This window comes from Trachemys scripta, chromosome 2 (assembly GCF_013100865.1).
Source record: "Trachemys scripta elegans isolate TJP31775 chromosome 2, CAS_Tse_1.0, whole genome shotgun sequence".
In the NCBI taxonomy this organism is placed as follows: domain Eukaryota; kingdom Metazoa; phylum Chordata; order Testudines; family Emydidae; genus Trachemys; species Trachemys scripta.
Window position 1 is genome coordinate 3,208,581 of NC_048299.1, and position 17,317 is coordinate 3,225,897.

The window sequence follows — 17,317 nt, forward strand, 5'->3', positions numbered from 1 at the left end:
TCCTTATAGGGTTCTTTGCCCTCCCCAGGCCTGGGAGCTGCAGTGGGGTCCCCTCTCCCACTTCCCAGACTGGCAAGGGAGCCATCATTCCTGAGGTGAACCTGACAGCAGGCGTCCCTGCCATACCCCAGGCTGACAGGATTTCTAAGTAAAATTAGCCTCACTTCCAGAACTCTCAAATGTCAGGAGGTTGGTTGGTTGGTCTTTCAGCCGTGAATCCTGACATTTGAGAGTTTTATCACAAGATCATGAGTGAGGCTTAATTTTACTCAGAAATCACGTCTCTTGCGATCAGTTCACGAAAGTTGGCATATCTGGTGCTGCTTTGAGTTGATGTGTCCTGGTCTGTGAGGAGCTTGCATCTGCTGGGTGTTTTTTGTCTATTTTAGCATTTTCTACCCATGGGCAAAAACTTTTCACAAAACGGTCACACCATATCTGACCTCTCCCACCAACCTGCACATCTTCAAGAGTTTCCCCCACCAACACGCTCGTTGGGGGTGGGTTAATTATGTTGATGGGAGAGCTCTCTCCCGTCTGCCTAGAGCGGCTACACAAAAGAACTATCTCGGCAGTGCAGCTGCATCGGTACAGCTGTGCCCGTGTAAGGGCTTGGCTACACTTGCAAATGTAGAGCGCTGGGAGTTAAACCAGCCTTTGGAGACCGCAGCAGGGAAAACGCTGCCGTGTGTTTACACTGTCAGCTGCAAGCACACTGGTGTGGCCACATTAGCGCTCTTGCAGCGCCACAAAGAGCAGTGCATTGTGTTAGCTATCCCAGTGTGCAAGTGGCTGCAACATGCTTTTCAAATGGGGGGCGGGGTGGAGTGTGACAGGGAGTGTGTTGTGTATATGTGGCGGGAGAGACAGTGTGTTTTGGGGGGCTGAGTGTGTGTCAGCGTGCTGTCTTGTAAGTTCAGTTTGCTTTGTCCCGGAGCAGATAAGCATGCCGGTTGTCAGAAACGGAGCTTTGAAAGGGGATAGTCCCATGCCTGCAGCGGAGTTCAAAACAATGACAAGAGTGGCCACTTGACTTCAGGGGATTATGGGATGTTTCCGGAGGCCAATCATAGTGCAGTAATGCAATACGTTGTCCACACTGATGCCCGGGCGTTTCAGCCGGGGCGTAGCAAGCTTTATGCTTCTCGTGGAGGTGGATTACCAGGAGCACTCCAGCTGCAGAGTCCAGGCGCTCTACGTGCCTTGCCAGTGTGGACACCTCAGGAGTTAGGGTGCCCGGGGCTGCTTTAATGCGCTCTAACTTGCAAGTGTAGCCAAGCCCTAAGGTTTCTGGTGTAGACATGGCTAACCCTCTTTTGTCCTATGACTGCAGAGGTGTTAATGGGCCACTTCATTTTGAATGGTTCCTTGCAACAGAGTTAACTCCTAGGCTTCCCCATCTGTTCCACATTGCATTTAGCAGTGACACTGTGATTGCCTTTCTCAGACTTGAAGCAGAGCTCTGCTTAGCTCGAACGCTTGTCTTGGCCTGGTCGATCACATCATATCTGACCTCTTCTGCTGACATAGCTACCACCACTCGTTGGGAGTGGATTAATTACGTCAAAAGGAGAGTTCTGTCCTGTCACCTTAGGGCTAATCTACACTGGCAACGTTAAAGCGCTCTAAAAAAACCACCTCCACGAGGGGTGTAGTGCGGCTCTCAGCGCTGGTGCACTGTCTACTGTGGCGCTTTACAGCACTGAAACTTGCTGCGCTCGGAGTGTTGGTGTTTTTTCACACCCCTGAGCGAGAAAGTTGCAGCGCTATAACGTGCCAGTGTGGACAAGCCCTTAGAGTGGCTACATGAGAGAGCTTACAGCCGCGCAGCTGCGCTGATACATGTAAACATGGCCTTAAGAGGCAGAAAGAGAATGACCTAATTCAGGTCAGAGTTGGTTTACCATTAGAAAAGGCAGCCTTTGATTTTTATTTCAGTACATCTCCAACTCTGTATATTTATAGTCAACAGGAAAATGGCAACTTTAGATCCTGCTGGCTTGAATCCTCTGCTGACATACTTGGATTGCTGACACAGAGTGACTGTAGCACTTGGTGTGGTTGTATAAACTGAACAGATTTGATATACAAGTTATTGAGAGAAAATAAAATAGGACCTACCACAATGCCACGTTTTTAGAACTATATCTGCACTTAAGAGACCTGGACCTTTTTGTTCTGTTTACAAAGTTGTGGGACTTCTGTGATCCTTCCCACCCCACAGTTATATCAGCAGTAGTCTCAATGTCCCGCTGAAAATCTGATTATTTTTCTGGCTTGCTTTGCAGGAGGTGTATCGAATCCCGAAGAAGAGTCAAGCTGAAAAGGAGACTAGTGGTATGTAGTCAAGGATACCTTTCAGGTAGCAGCTAAAACTGTAATTTCCTCCAGAGAGGATTCGTTTTCCTTGTGTCTAAAGTTGAATGCTTATCAGAGAGGTGTTGCGCGCGCGCACACACTCACTTTTTTATTATATATATTACAATATACGGGATCCCTTGTGGTTGATGCTGTACATACACATTGTTCAAGACGGTTTCTGCCCTAAACCGTTTACAATCTAGATAGACAATACAGGCGAACTTTGGGAGAAAGGAAATATTTCTGTTTTCATTTTAAGATAGGGAACTGCAGCACAGAGAGTAAATGACTTGCTCAAAGTCACACAGTCTATGGTAAAGCTAAGAATTTAACCCACATCTCCTGAATCCCAGCCCAGTGTCTTAACTATGAGGCCAGTGTTCCTCTCTACAGCTAATACATAATCTGATCACAGTAAGGAAATTCAGAGTGGGACGTACAAAGGCTTATCGGTACACGGACAGAGGGGCTTTAAACTCAGAGGCTTCTCTCTGTGCCTATTGGTATTGGACTCCATACAGTGCATCTCCCGTTAACTGAATATCTTCCTTTGGTGGGTCCCCAGCTTCAGGTGTCGTACGCACCAGGCCTTAAGTCATGTTTGCTGAACCAGCTTAAACCCACTTTTCAGCAGACCAATGTGAGTGGACCTGAAAGGGGTTTAAACCAATTTTAAGAATGGTACCATAGCCTGGGTAAAAGGCAAGATTAGAACATTGTTTCCAAGCTCAGTTTACATATCAGTAGCTCTTTTGTACATGGGTCCAAGGATCTCCACGCATACTGGTGTTCGATATAAACATGAAACAGAAGCAGTTTGTACTCCTAGGTTGCAATTCTGTTCTGTCTCACCAGGTCACTGATTTGTAACTTTAGCTCAGACTGTGTGTTTGCACCTGTTACTCACTGTTTCATGAGGAGAGGGGGAACTCAAAACTGGTGTGTAGTGCTTGTTACTTTTTATCTATGCACAGCCCCACAAGAACAAAATCAATTAAAACAAGATGTTAAATTACATCTAGTGCTACCTGACATGGGGGCATTTGTGGAAAGTGACTTATATGCTCTGGGCACCTTATGTTGTCCATTTGCAGGGACTAAGAGCCTGTTTTTGGTGTTTTTGTTTTTTGTTTTTTCCCCGACGTAAAAAAGATTGGAGCTAAAGAGGTTGTTCTCGAGCACTGCAGAAAGAGCAACCCCACTGCTCTTCACAAACAGCAATTCATGCTACAATTTACATTGATTGGGTGACCTTTGACAAATTAATTGAATTGTGCTAGCGACATTGCCCAAGGGTAGTTTTTCTGTTAGAAAATACTCTGCTGCACCCTGAAGAATTAATGGCATTCTTGAGATGTGTTGGATATATTAGACATTTGCACAACCAAGTCCTTGCAAATTTTCAGCTTTGCAATGATTCAGATATGAGCACTCAAGGAATTAGCTGTTAATACAGTACAGCACCGTGGTATGTTATATGTGCACTCATACTGCGATAATACATTCACTTCAGAGTTCTCTTGTGGTATAATGCTGTGGCTTTCAAAAGTGAGCCATTTTTTAAAATCAAGCTCCTCTCTTGAAGCATCTTCTCCACTTCTCCTTCCCCTTTCTATGCCTTTCCATCTGGCAGCCATACAGGAGACATTAATATTAAGACCCTATTAAAGAGAGAAAAAATAGGACACTGTTAAAGAAATTCTCTTAATGTGATAGGTGTAACTGATTATGAAATCTGCATCTTGTATCCCTGCCGTTTATTCATAGCTCAGAGAGAAGTTGTGGGCTAGGTGTAGAAATTATCGGATGGGCTTCAATAGTCTTAAATTCTGATTCTATAAAATTATTTCTTTTCACAGCTTGTAGGAGGCTCTTATTTTATGGGGCCAAATGTCCCTGTTTCCTGCTGTCCTTACTCTCCAGGTCACTTGGCAGTTCTTTCCTTTTGCATGTTTGGTACCTCTGTAATTTTGATTGTGCTTAATTCCTCTTTCCCGACCCACCCTTGCCTAAGACAGGAATCAGGATATAAGTAAGTGTTGGGGGTTGGCCATTATGAAAAGCATCCTAGAATGTGCTTACAGTTAGCAGAAGGCATCACTCCTTGCAGACTGATAGGTGCTTCATCAGTGTGACACTGTTTTGCAGACAGACCGCGTATGCTCTGGAGATCACTATTGAAGAATCACTGATAACAGTGCAAAATATCATGACCTGTCTCATGCAAGTGTCTTATAATTAATGTGACAGTTCCTTGATAGCTATAGTAACTTGTCAGTGCTGTAAATTCGGCGTGCACAGATCAATTGTGAAAAATTACAGTAGTGTAAAAGATATATAATATAATATATGGAGATATCTTATCTCAGAACTGGAAGGGTCATTGAGTCCAGTCCCCTGCCGTCACTAGTAGGACCAATTTTTTGCCCCGATCCCTAAATGGCCCCCTCAAGGATTGAACTCACAACCCTGGGTTTAGCAGGCCAATGCTCAAACCACTGAGCTATCCTTCCCCCCATATAATAGAGTGCCAAAAAGTTGGAGGAATATATTGTGTTGTGTCAACATGTCTAAACACTGATTAGGATCTGTTTCTTGTTTAAAAGGGTTTACGGAAACAATTATGTTCAAACTGTATATGAAAGAGGCCGTAGTGTCAAAACGTGTCCCTAGTGATTGATACAAAGGCACACTCCGCCAGTGCACTTTTCACCTGTGCTAATTATCTGGTGACAAAATTCAAGTTTTACCACACACACTGCGTGCTTCCCCTTGTTAAAAACTCCTAGAGTTCTTAGCCAGATGCTTTTCAAGTCTAATAAAATACATAATCAGTGTTGAAGACTATGTACATGCCAAGTTTTTTTATATCCAAACTTTTCAAGTGCAAAAATGCGTCTAATAACCTATATTAAGGTCTGAAGACATCATTTTTCACTCTGATTACATAATTTTCTTCAAATTCAGTTGGAGGAGGAGGAGGAATTCCCATGGGGTCTAAGAATAAGCATGATACATTTCAGCCTGTTACGTAATACCCCAGGAAAGAGAGAAGTCACTAAAAATAGGGTGTTAAAAAGAAAGTATTGTCTCAGCCATAACAACAGTGTAGTGCTAATATGGGGCATCCTGCATTTCATTTGCGTGAATGGACCAAAAAATACACTTACTACAACAGCAGCAAAGGTGAAAGCAGAAACCTACTGAAATGTAAAGACTACTTCCTTTTATCCATCTTGCTTAACAGGAGATCGTGGGAGGGATGCAGTGGGTCATAGGGACCAAACTGCTACCCCAAAGAATCCCAACCAGAGCAGAGAGAGAGACCCTGAGAGGCAGAGCCAGAGTAAAGAGAAGAAGAAACGGAGAGAGTCCTTGTCCCCACCATCTTCGGCCTACGAGCGAGGAACCAAGAGGCCGGATGACAGGCAAGTTGTCTTACTGTACCGTTTCCATCAAGGATACTCATGCTGAGGGTTCTGATGATCCTGTGTCAGTCCAGGAGGGGAAAGTTGAATTTATTCTGCCTTTTCTAACTAAAGTTGCTAAAGATGATATTTGTGACCACCTGAAAATAAATAGGAAAGAGGAAATTTTCTATTAAATGAATACGCTGTGTGGTTATTGATAATGGACGTGGAAGCAAGTCTTTCATTTGTAGATCACGGCTTCAAATGTAGTCCGCTTCAGCTAGTATTGCTTGGAGTTGTGTAGCTCCAGCTGAGAAGAGCTGACCAGACCATCACAAATACCCTTAGCGCCTCCCATCAACTTCTCAGTGCTGCTTGGGAACGAATTATGCTGGTGGTGTTTTGGTGATGGAAGCCATATCCAGTCCTCATTCAAAAATGACCATGAAAGTGGGAAAGTTTAGAGAGGAAGTCAGAGGGTCCCAAACTGGACTCAGAAGACTTCCCCTTAGCCTATCCAGGAGATACTGTATTTAATTTTAAATTACTTTGCACTAGGACCTGCCTGCACACTGCAGATAATAAAAGTGCAAAGCCAAAAATGAAATAACTTCCCTGGATACATAGAAAATCCTCAAAAGCACCTTTTTATATATAAAAAATTGAAATTATCCAATAGCTATCCAGCAAAAAATAACCCAAGGAAATACATCACCAGGCAGCTATTTCTCTCCCATTACCCTTCCTTCCCCTTTCTCCACAAACAGTTTCATCAGGCTACATTTGCTCAGGTAAAGTGACTCTTAGAAACTTATAAAAACAATTAAGATGGCTCCACATGATGGTGGTCCTTCCTGAGCAATCTGTTGGCCGTCTTCCCTGCACAGTTTCTTCACAGCTTAGCTTTGCCAGCACGTGAGAGGTTAGTGAAGTGCTGCTATTCCCGTCTTGCATACTACTTGTATAGCACGTCTCGTCTTTAAAGTTCTTTCCAGATGGCTATCTAATTAGCCCTTCAAAAATATCCTATGAGGTAGGTAAGCAGTGTCTTCATATTACATATAGGCAAACTTTAAATAAGAGGTTAGAGATGCCCTCACCTTGAAATCTAATTAATTTTTTTAATTAGTTTAAAGTAGCTTCAGTTACTACACCTGCCCCTGAGACCCTTTGCAATTTTTTTTTTTTTTTTTTTTTTTTTTTTTTGGTCAAACTATCTATTTTAAAAATACTTTTCTGTGAAACATCCAGACAAAGGGGAGAACTGGCTAATTACCTATGGGAAACAGTGAAATTGACAATGCACAAAAACAATTCAGAAGTGATTTCATTTGGTTTGTATTACATTAGCAGCAAGAGGCCCTAACCAAGATCCGGGGTCCATTGTGTTAGGTGCAGTACATACACAGAGTAAGAGACAGTCCCTGCCCAGAGGAGTTCACAATCTAAATAGACAAGGTGGACAAAGGGTGGGAGGAAAGAGGTAGTATCCCCATTTTTCAGATGGGAAACTAAGGGAAAGAGAGGTTGTGACTTGGCCAAGATCACACAGGAAGTCTGACAAAACTAGGTATTGGACTCAGATCTGCTGAGTGAGTTTCAACCCCCAGTCCAAGAGGGACTTGTCACAGATCATGCAGGAAGTTAGGATTAGAATTCGAGAACCTTCTGGCTCCTAGTCCTGTGGTCCAACCACTCCTGTCTGCCTGACATTAAACTGCTTGCAACTTTAAAGTCAGAATTCATGCACACTTTCATTATTCTGATGTCATTAATACAACCCGATGGAAGTAAATGGAGTGGCGGACAATAAGAGGAGAAATTGGCATACAGAAAGTTGGTTGGGAACAGTGTGGCAACCTACTGAAATTTAATAGTTATGGTCCATGTTTAATATAATATATATATTCCTTCTGCAGGATTAGCAAATACCGCCATGTTTGGAGGGAGAAAAGTCCTGTTAAATATAACAAATGGCTAAAAGTATATCCCAAGTATTGAGCATGAGCCATATGTGTACGTTAACAATGTCAGATCACACTACAGAATATCCTTTCGTTTTCATGTGGACCCTTAAACTGCCCGGGCTAGCAACTGCTGTCATCTGGATGGTTATTTTTCAAGTGCTGTATGTGAGTGTGGAATTGTGTAGAGTCTAAAGGAAATAAAATGGCCCCTGCTCAGAGAGCCAAGATACTGTGAGCCAATGTTGATGGCTGGAGAGACAAATGTGACGGCTGGTGGAGCGGGTTGGGCAAGTGAAGCAGAGTGAGTAGAGCTGTTCACAGAAAACAAGGAGTTGAGAATTATGAATAAGCGATACTTGGAGATGATGAAAGGCAGCAGAGGTCTGTGGCGTTAATAAACGTTACATTAAGTATGTGGGATTCTTGGGGGCAAGACAGAACTCTTGTTCTGACTATCTAAAATGCAGCACACATCCTTGTTAAAGCCAGTACCAAGCCAGTCAAGGTCTACTATATGGACTTCAGAAAAGCCGAGAGAGAAGAATTGATTACAAAAAAGTCCCATTTTTCAAATAACCCAGCATTCCATTGTCCTCATGTTATTCTCTATTAAGCACGTTTGAAAGGCCAGCATAAAAATTGGAGTATAAATCCACAAAAAAATATCCATTTGCAGAACAAAAACCAAACACATGATTGGAGGCAGAAGTCAAGATGGATGAATTACTAACATATACAAAGAGAGATAAAAAGGCAAAAAGCCCAGGAAACATGAGACAAGGTAAACTTCATGGCAGAAAAGTTCTTGTTATAGCAAGAGGAAGATTAGAAAAACAGAAAATACTGACTAGCAAATGATTGAGCATGAGTGGTCTCTGGTGCTAGAGGTCAGGAAGCCCTTTCTTTGCCTGTTCTTCCCAGATGCACCCTCTCTGTGTAAACAACGACTCTGTATAAGAGGAAAATATGCAAAATGTAGCATGGCAAAAATGAGGCTTGGCAAATGAGGGGATCACTGCCCTTAGAGGCATCCTAATAATCATTAATCTGACCCCATCTCGTAATATGGGCCAATCAGTCTGTAGCTAGGGCACTTTGGATAGTACTTCATTCCAAAAAACTGTATGAAATCCATATAGTGGAGGTGAGCAGAACAGATGATGTCAGAGGGGTGAAGAACTCCAAAGATGTTCTCAGAACACTGGAGGATTTGGAGGTATGCCGCCATGCCCTTGCCCCGCTTCCTTGCCCTTGCTGCTTCTCTGGAGTGGAGATCCTCCTAGAGGAGATGGGCCCTTGGATGAATGGAGGAACGATTATGACACACACTTAATGTCACGACTGAATCACTTGCTTTTTTTTTGTATTTATTCCTTTGTGTGAGTTGGCTCTTAATGTAAGTTCTTCGGATAAGTGCAGAAAAATATATTGACTTTTTCGTTTAATTATTTAAATTGGATTCTCACTACCAACAAGATTCATATAAACATAAATACTCACAGGTATTTGAATTGGACTGAAGAAACAAAAGGGCATCTTAACTAATGTACTTGTAGCAATATGTTCTTGATATGCAAACTGGATACATGAATAAAAAGTTGACATATATGAATATATTGGATGCTTTGTAGAACCCACTACAGTTAATGCAGCAAAGCATTTTCACTTGTAACCCCTGTTTTCATGCACTCATAACTTTCAAAAATATCCACCTTTTCATCTTTAATTTTACATGCTTTGTGTCTGACCTAAGCTATCTTTTTTACCCCTGGAAAATCTCTTCAGCTGTTTTGTGTTTCAGGAAGAAAATTATTACTCCTATTTAAACAAATAAACAGAAAAAGTCTAACCACATTTTTTTAGGCAGATCTGTGGTCCAGTAAAAATAGCACAACTCTAAATGGAAGTCAGTTGTTTATTATTCCATTGTTTAACATTTGCAAATTAAGATGGAGACTAGTATTCAGAAATAATTAACGTTCCAAAAGGTCTCAGTGGTTGAATGTCAATTATTGAGTTATGCATTCAAAGAAGTCTTAATCTTCTTGTGGCGGAAACGTTTGAATGTTTTTCACCCTTGCATAGCTCCAGATCAGTGAATATATTTCATTCCCTTTATAAAAAAATTGAGAGTCACGAAGCATGGAAAATATCAGCCAAAACAGATACATTTTGAGAAATTTATGAGCCTATAAAAAGGGAGCTATAAGGAAATATCAGTGTAATGTTATCTGCTATCATGTTGACCACTAGGAAAAGTTATAATGCAATAGATACTGTTTAGATTATCCAGCACAATTTCTCTTGGGTTGCATTGCCTGAACTTGAGGGCATAAAGGCACATAAAATGTATGTTACACAGAGACAGCATAATTACCTGTGTTGTTCTGCTAAAATCCTTAAATGCTCTGACAGACCCAGAGCCATGATGCAGCTGTGAAGAGGGAAATCCTCCAGGGGACTGAGCATTACAGGAGTGGGGAAACAGTGACATGAGGTTCCTCAATATTTTTGGATGCTACTCAATGTCAACCTCTTAATTCACAATTAAGACTTGCCAGTGTAAACATACAATAGTTAGGGAATTCTAAGGTTTAGGTTCCCACTGGAAAGATCATTTGCCCAAACTCCTTTTGCTTATGCATTATATTGCAACGCGGCAGAGGCTACCCAGCTGTGGTCCGAACCACTGTTGGCTCGCAAAAGGCTGGCTAATCACAAGGTTCTGGCTTCTTCATGTTCCAGTTGCTAAAAGCGCATTAAAAACCCTAAAAATATTCTTTTCCTAATATTACTTTTCCAAAAGGCCATTACTGTACTGACCACAGAGAGATGATATGTTAATGGGAAGAGAGGGAACCAAGTAACTTAAGACGTGGACCACGCTATGAAAATTTTTAGGAATGCCTCTAGTACTGGATAGTTTGTTACATTTACCCCATGTATAACAACTTATGTTAACTTTTACTTATGCAAATGCAGCTTGAGGGAGCCCAGAAAGGGAACGTGTAAACTATTGCTGGTCTGAATAAACTTTCACTGGATTTTTTTTTTTAATCTGGTGTGGTACTGGATACTTCGTTTGGGGTTCTTTCAGTACTGTGGTTTTCTTTCCTCCACCAAAAGGTTAAGTTTCAGGTTTAGATCTGCCTGTGATGATACGAACAAGATCTTTTGCATTATTTTGAATGGGCTGTTTAGAAAAGTAAATACTATACGTGTGTGTGTGTGTGTGTGTGTGTATATATGTGTGTATTCACATATATGTGAATGTCTTGCGCACACATGCAGAGAATATGAGTCTGTGTATGACATGGAAAAAAGTCCAAACCTAGGGAGTTGTTTTTCTTTTGCACTCTATTTCAGGCTGTCTTTTCTTTAAAAGAATTTTAAAATTCACTCTAGAGTGAAGAAATGTGATCTAAGGTTCAATTTGGAGCAATAAATGTTCTGTTATGACTCCTACCTTCCCTCTCCTTTTGGTTTTTAATGCATTTATTGATGGGCCTTTATCTATACATAGCATCTGAGGGTGCCCCTGTAATCTGTGTAACTCTGGGGCAGAAGTTATGAAGTGGTTCTCTTTTTCAGGTATGACACACCCGCTTCTTCTAAGAAGAAAGTGCGGCTCAAGGATCGCAACAAGCTGTCCACGGAAGAACGCAGGAAGCTGTTCGAGCAGGAAGTAGCTCAGCGGGAGGCTCAGAAACAACAGCAGCAATTACAGAACCTAGGGATGACTTCCCCGCTTCCATACGATACCCTGGGCTACAGCGCTCCCCACCACAGCTTTATTGGCTATCCCCCTGGCTATCCCATGCAGGCTTATGTGGATCCCAGCAATCCCAATGCTGGGAAGGTGCTACTACCCACGCCGAGCCTGGATCCTATGTGCTCTCCTGCAGCCTATGAGCATCCCCAGACTTTGGTTGGGCACGCAGTCGAGCCACCCCTGACTACTCCTCAGCCGGTACCAGTAGTACAACACGTAGCAACAACGATGGAGGTTTCTGCGCCTCAGTACGTAGCACAAAGTGACACCGTGGTCCATCAGGAACCTAATGTAGCTGTCTTGCCCGTGCCTGCCCCGGGGCCAGTGCAGGGGCAGAGTTATGGAGTATGGGATTCCAATCCGCAGGCGGTCGCTGTACAACAGCAGTACTCTCCGGCACAGGCTCAGCCAACCATATATTACCCAGGACAGACGTGTCAGACTGTTTACGGTGTGGCATCACCTTATTCTCAGACGACTCCACCAATTGTACAGGTAACTCTCCGTTAGAAAATGCATAATGAGCCCTTCAAACACAGCTTGTCGATAAGCACCAGACAATGGAAGGAGTTAGGTTGCTAGCTGAAAGACACATTTTTCTACCGTTAACTCTAGTATCTGGTGAGTCTGGAGCATTGGTGCAGTTTAATCATGTGGGCCTGCTTTGTGGGGTCTGAGTAAAGCATACTCCTCCAATTTAAGATTTTTTTTTCTTTAATGTGCATAGTGAAGCATCTCTTAGTCATTGGGACCGAGTGCTTAGCAGTTGGAGAGAGATTTTTTCCTACTCCATATATATTTTATCCATTACTTTTTCTGTTGTTAATGTTGTCTGTTTTTGAGAACAGATACTTCTGGGCAAGGGATTATGCTCTTACGTAGTATGTTATGGAGGCAGTAAAACATGCAGGTGTGCAGTCATTTAACATTCCTAACCCGTGGGTGGATTTTTAGAAACGTGGCCAAGGGCTCTAAGGTTCTCTGTCAAGTGTATGGAATGCAGTACCTGTGCACCCTAGAGTGTTACTGCAGTTCTGAAGTAGAAGACTGTGTTGGGATAACAGTACAATGAAATCTATCCCTTCAGGGATTCTGTTGACCTGAATTGAGGGTTAAGAGGGAGTAGTTTATGATGATGCTGGAACTCCATGATACTGATGCCATGCAATTTACTGCAATCCATCAGTGGTGTGAGGGGTTTCGTTTGGAACCAGATCTTGAAATAACGACAAAAAATGTAGTGTTCCGTACTCATTCCCTAACCGATTTGGTTAAACTCAATCTGGCACTCTGAAAAATCAAGCTTGGACTCCTTCTGCCTATTAATAAAGATTCTGCTATTTGATCTTAGGTAACAGCTGTGTTGCTGATTCAGATTCCCTTCAAATGCAGCACATGGGGTAACTGGGTGGCTCTGAAGATTGCTAATAGGACAAATGGTCCTTCATTTGTAGGTCACTGATTTGAATTCAGCACAGATCAATGATTATCACCGTTTGATGTTGGTATTTAGCACCTGTTTGGTGGGCTGTGTGAAATGACTTGACTAGTCATTTCAATTCCTCGTGGACAGGTGTCCATCACAAAAAACATGCCCACCGCTAATTTGTTTCGTATTGGCATTCTCAACAGATCAACCAGGACTGATTGGGCCATGGAGACTGAAGCCTTCCCTTGCAACACACACTCACACTCTCTCTCTCTCCTCCCCCCCCCACCCCCCGGTAGTCCCAGTAGGGCCAGGATTGAGCATTGGGAGATGGATGTCCCTGCTGTAGACTTTCTACAGACAATGTTGCTAGTATCAGTCTGGCTCCTTCTAAAATCCACTCTCAGGTCTATTTTTTGCATTTTCCAAATACAATAAAGAGATTAAGTTGGTTCTGTTATGATGGAAGGGAGAACTCACCAAGAGCATAAAAATGCATCCCTCAATGCATCAATTCAAAAATGCATCAATTCAAGGGAGAAGGCACAATAAACAAACAGGACTTCAGTTATCAGCTATATGTTGTTACTTGCTGAGTTCCACATAATCTTCCATTTCCACATGTAATTGTCGTGGTTACTCCGTGGGCTGATTCTAGCATAACTTTTATTGTTCTGTCACAGTCGTATCTAGGCTATGATACAGACTTTAAATACACAGATGTGTGTAGTACCATTACTGGAGGGATTGTGATTAGATATAGGGAATTGGGAGCCAGGAGTCCTAAATTCTCTGTTCTACTCTATTGCTTTATCACTGGGTTTGAACGGGTTTCTTCTCATTTCTGTACCTCAGCTTACCAAGCTGTAAAATCCACACAGTATTTCAAAGCAGTGATGAGAATTCATTAGTTTTTAGCTACTTTAACCTCCTCAGACATAAATGGAAAGTAGTCTTAATTGCTATTAATATTGAAAAATATAGTGATAATGAAGGCACATAAGTGCATCTCAGGGTGACATAAGTGTATTCATTCACTCTTCATGAATCATTTCTGTGTAATGCCAACTTAAAAAAATAGCCAGTTCACATCCTGTGTTTAAAGAATATTTGCTGCTGATGTGCAACCAAAACTGAAAGCTTAATACAGGAATTTCAGTAACAGAGAGGTCAGTCACTAGTGGAGGTGGGAGAGATGATCATATATATGCATAGATTACGGGGATAGAAAGGACCATTGTGAACATTTGGTCAGACCTCCAGCATAACACAAGCCATAGGACTCCCCTGGATTAATTCTTATTTGAACTAGAGCATAACTTTTTAGAAAAACATCCACTCTTGATTTAAAAACTCCCAGTGATGGAGAATGCACCTTGGTATGTTGTTCTGTTGGTTAATTATGCTCACTGTTAACGATGTACATCTTTTGTGAGTTTAAATTTGTCTAGCTTCAACTCCCAGCTATTGGATCTTGTTATACCTTTGTCTGCTAGACCAAAGATCCCTCTTACCTATTTTTTATTCCTTGTGTGTAGGTACTTAGACTGTGATCAGTCACCCTGAACCTTCTTTTTGATAAACTAAATAAACTGAGCTCCTTGAGTCTATTATGGGTAGAGCTTCCGATTTTAGGTTTTAACTAATAAACACCCCCAAAACGCACACATTCTCTCTCTCAAAAATGAAATCGGTGTTTATTGGATTAACACGTGAAATGGTTACTGGTATCTAAGGGCTTGTCTATACAGAGCAGTAATGCAGATTATATGGACGTGATTTCTAAAGTGCATAGATTTGTTGAGCATTAATTGGTCCATTTAGACCTTACTAAAAAGAAGAACAGGAGTACTTGTGGCACCTTAGAGACTAACAAATGACCTTACTGGTTGTTACTAAAGATCCCCTAGTGTGCTTTAACATTGTGGAGTTTGAAACAGTACTTTGTTAAAGCCCACTAAGGAATGTTACAAAGAGATTACTAATTACAGTATATGCTACTGTAATTATATATATTACACATTAAAGTATATACAAAGAGAGCCTTGAAAAAATACATCTGCATAAAACTCAAAAATTGCTTTAAAAAAATCCCCAAAAGCGAAATCAATAAACCCCAGAAGCCATAACTGTAAGGTATGTTTTCCAATCCTTTAATGACTCACATGGCTCTTCTCTGAATCCTCTCTAATGTATCAACATCCTTCCTGAATTCTAAATACTAGACCTGGATACAGTATTCCAGTAGTGATTGCATCAGTGCCAAATACAGAGGCAATAGAACACCTCTGCTCCAACGCGTAGGAGTAGAGGTGTTATATTGAGTGCACGGGACTGGACTAGAAGACCTCTTGAGGTTGCTTCCAGTCCTACAATTCTATGATTCCCCAGTTTACAATCTGTGGGTCATATTACCCCTTGTGGTTCAGCCTGTGTACAGTAGTCAAGTCTAAGGAAGCTTTGTCTCATTCAGAACTGGTCCACTATTTCTTTTCAAAACAGTTGTTCATCTTCTTAGTTAACAAGTGCGGATTTCACCCAGAGCTGTAATGAACAATATTTACCTAAAGGTGATTATTGCAAGAGAATGAAGGATTTCAGAATATTTGATGATGATTTATTATTTATTATTTTTACATATTGTGTCCCAGGACATTTTAATCACACTCTGCTTGGTACCAGTATGTCTGAGACCTTTTACTGAGGGACTCTTACCCTGTTGCACGGGGGATCCAGTGGACATACTGTACTTAGATTTCAAGAAAGCCTTTGACAAGGTTCCTCACCAAAGGCTCTTATGTAAATTAAGTTGTCATGGGGTAAGAGGGAAGATCCTTTCATGGATTGAGAACTGGTTAAAAGACGGGAAAAAGAGTAGGAATAAATGGTACATTCCCAGAATGGAGAGGGGTAACTAGTGGTGGTTCCCATGGGTCAGTCCTAGGGCCAATCCTATTCAACTTATTCATAAATGATCTGGAGAAAGGGGTAAACAGTGAGGTGGCAAAGTTTGCAGATGATACTAAACTGCTCAAGATAGTTAAGACCAAAGCAGACTGTGAAGAACTTCAAGAAGATTTCACGAAACTAAGTGATTGGGCAACAAAATGGCAAATGAAATTTAATGTGGGTAAATGTAAAGTAATGCACATTGGAAAAAATAAACCCAACTATAAATACAATATAATGGGGGCTAATTTAGCTACAACTAATCAGGAAAGAGATCTTGGCGTCATTGTGGATAGTTCTCTGAAGACGTTCCCGCAGTGTGCCGCGGCAGTCAAAAAAGCAAACAGGATGTTAGGAGCCATTAAAAAGGGGATCGAGAATAAGATGGAGAATATCTTATTGCCCTTATATAAATCCATGGTTCGCCCACATCTTGAATAGTGCGTACAGATGTGGTCTCCTCATCTCAAAAAGGATATACTGGCATTAGAAAAGGTTCAGAGAAGGGCAACTAAAATGATTAGGGGTTTGGAACAGGTCCCATATGAGGAGAGATTGAAGAGGCTAGGACTTTTCAGCTTGGAAAAGAAGAGACTAAAGGGGGATATGATAGAGGTGTATATAAAATCATGAGTGGTGTGGAGAAAGTGAATAAGGAAAAGTTATTTACTTGTTCCCAAAATATAAGAACTAGGGGCCACCAAATGAAATTCATGAGCAGCTGGTTTAAAACAAATAAAAGGAAGTTCTTCACACAGTGCACAGTCAACCTGTGGAACCCCTTGCCTGAGGAGGTTGTGAAGGCTAGGCCTGTAACAGAGTTTAAAAGAGAACTAGATACATTCATGGAGGTTAAGACCATTAATGGCTATTAGCCAGGATGGGTAAGGAATGGTGTCCCTAGCCTCTGTTTGTCAGAGGGTGGAGATGGATGGCAGGAGAGAGATCGCTTGATCATTATCTGTTAGATTCACTCCCTCTGGGACACCTGGCATTGGCCACTGTCAGCAGAAAGGATACTGGGCTGGATGGACCTTTGGTCTGACCCAGTATGGCTGTTCTTATGTCTTCTCAGTCTACAGGTACAGATTATACCTAGACCCTTTTCAGTGATAGAGCTTTATAAAATCATGAATGGTGAGGAGGACGTGAATAAGGAAGTGCTATTTACCCCTTCATATAACACAAGAACCAAGATTACCCAGTGAAGGTAATAGGCAACAGGTTTAAAAAAACATAAGGAAGTACTACTTTACACAACGCACAGTCTACCTGTGGAACTCATTGCCAGGGGTGATTGTGAAGGCCAAAACTATAACTGGACTTAAAAAAAAAAAAAAAAAAAAAAAAAAGGTAACTTCATAGAGGATTCAGAGTAGCAGCCGTGTTAGTCTGTATCCGCAAAAAGAACAGGAGTACTTGTGGCACC

The 17,317-nt window shown here is 41.7% G+C and overlaps 1 protein-coding gene across 4 annotated transcripts in view; it reads left to right on the forward strand.

The window, feature by feature from the left end:
* Positions 1–17,317, forward strand: part of SETD2 (SET domain containing 2, histone lysine methyltransferase) — a 153,693-nt gene that overhangs the window by 82,497 nt on the left and 53,879 nt on the right. For 3 of the 4 annotated variants that reach the window (XM_034759748.1, XM_034759750.1, XM_034759749.1), the window contains exons 13-15: positions 2,289–2,337; positions 5,609–5,789; positions 11,330–12,005. In XM_034759748.1, the coding sequence (XP_034615639.1) occupies positions 2,289–2,337; positions 5,609–5,789; positions 11,330–12,005 (906 nt within the window). Of the gene's footprint in view, positions 1–2,288; positions 2,338–5,608; positions 5,790–11,329; positions 12,006–17,317 lie in introns of those variants that run through there. The other variant, XR_004644356.1, reaches the window with a different exon arrangement.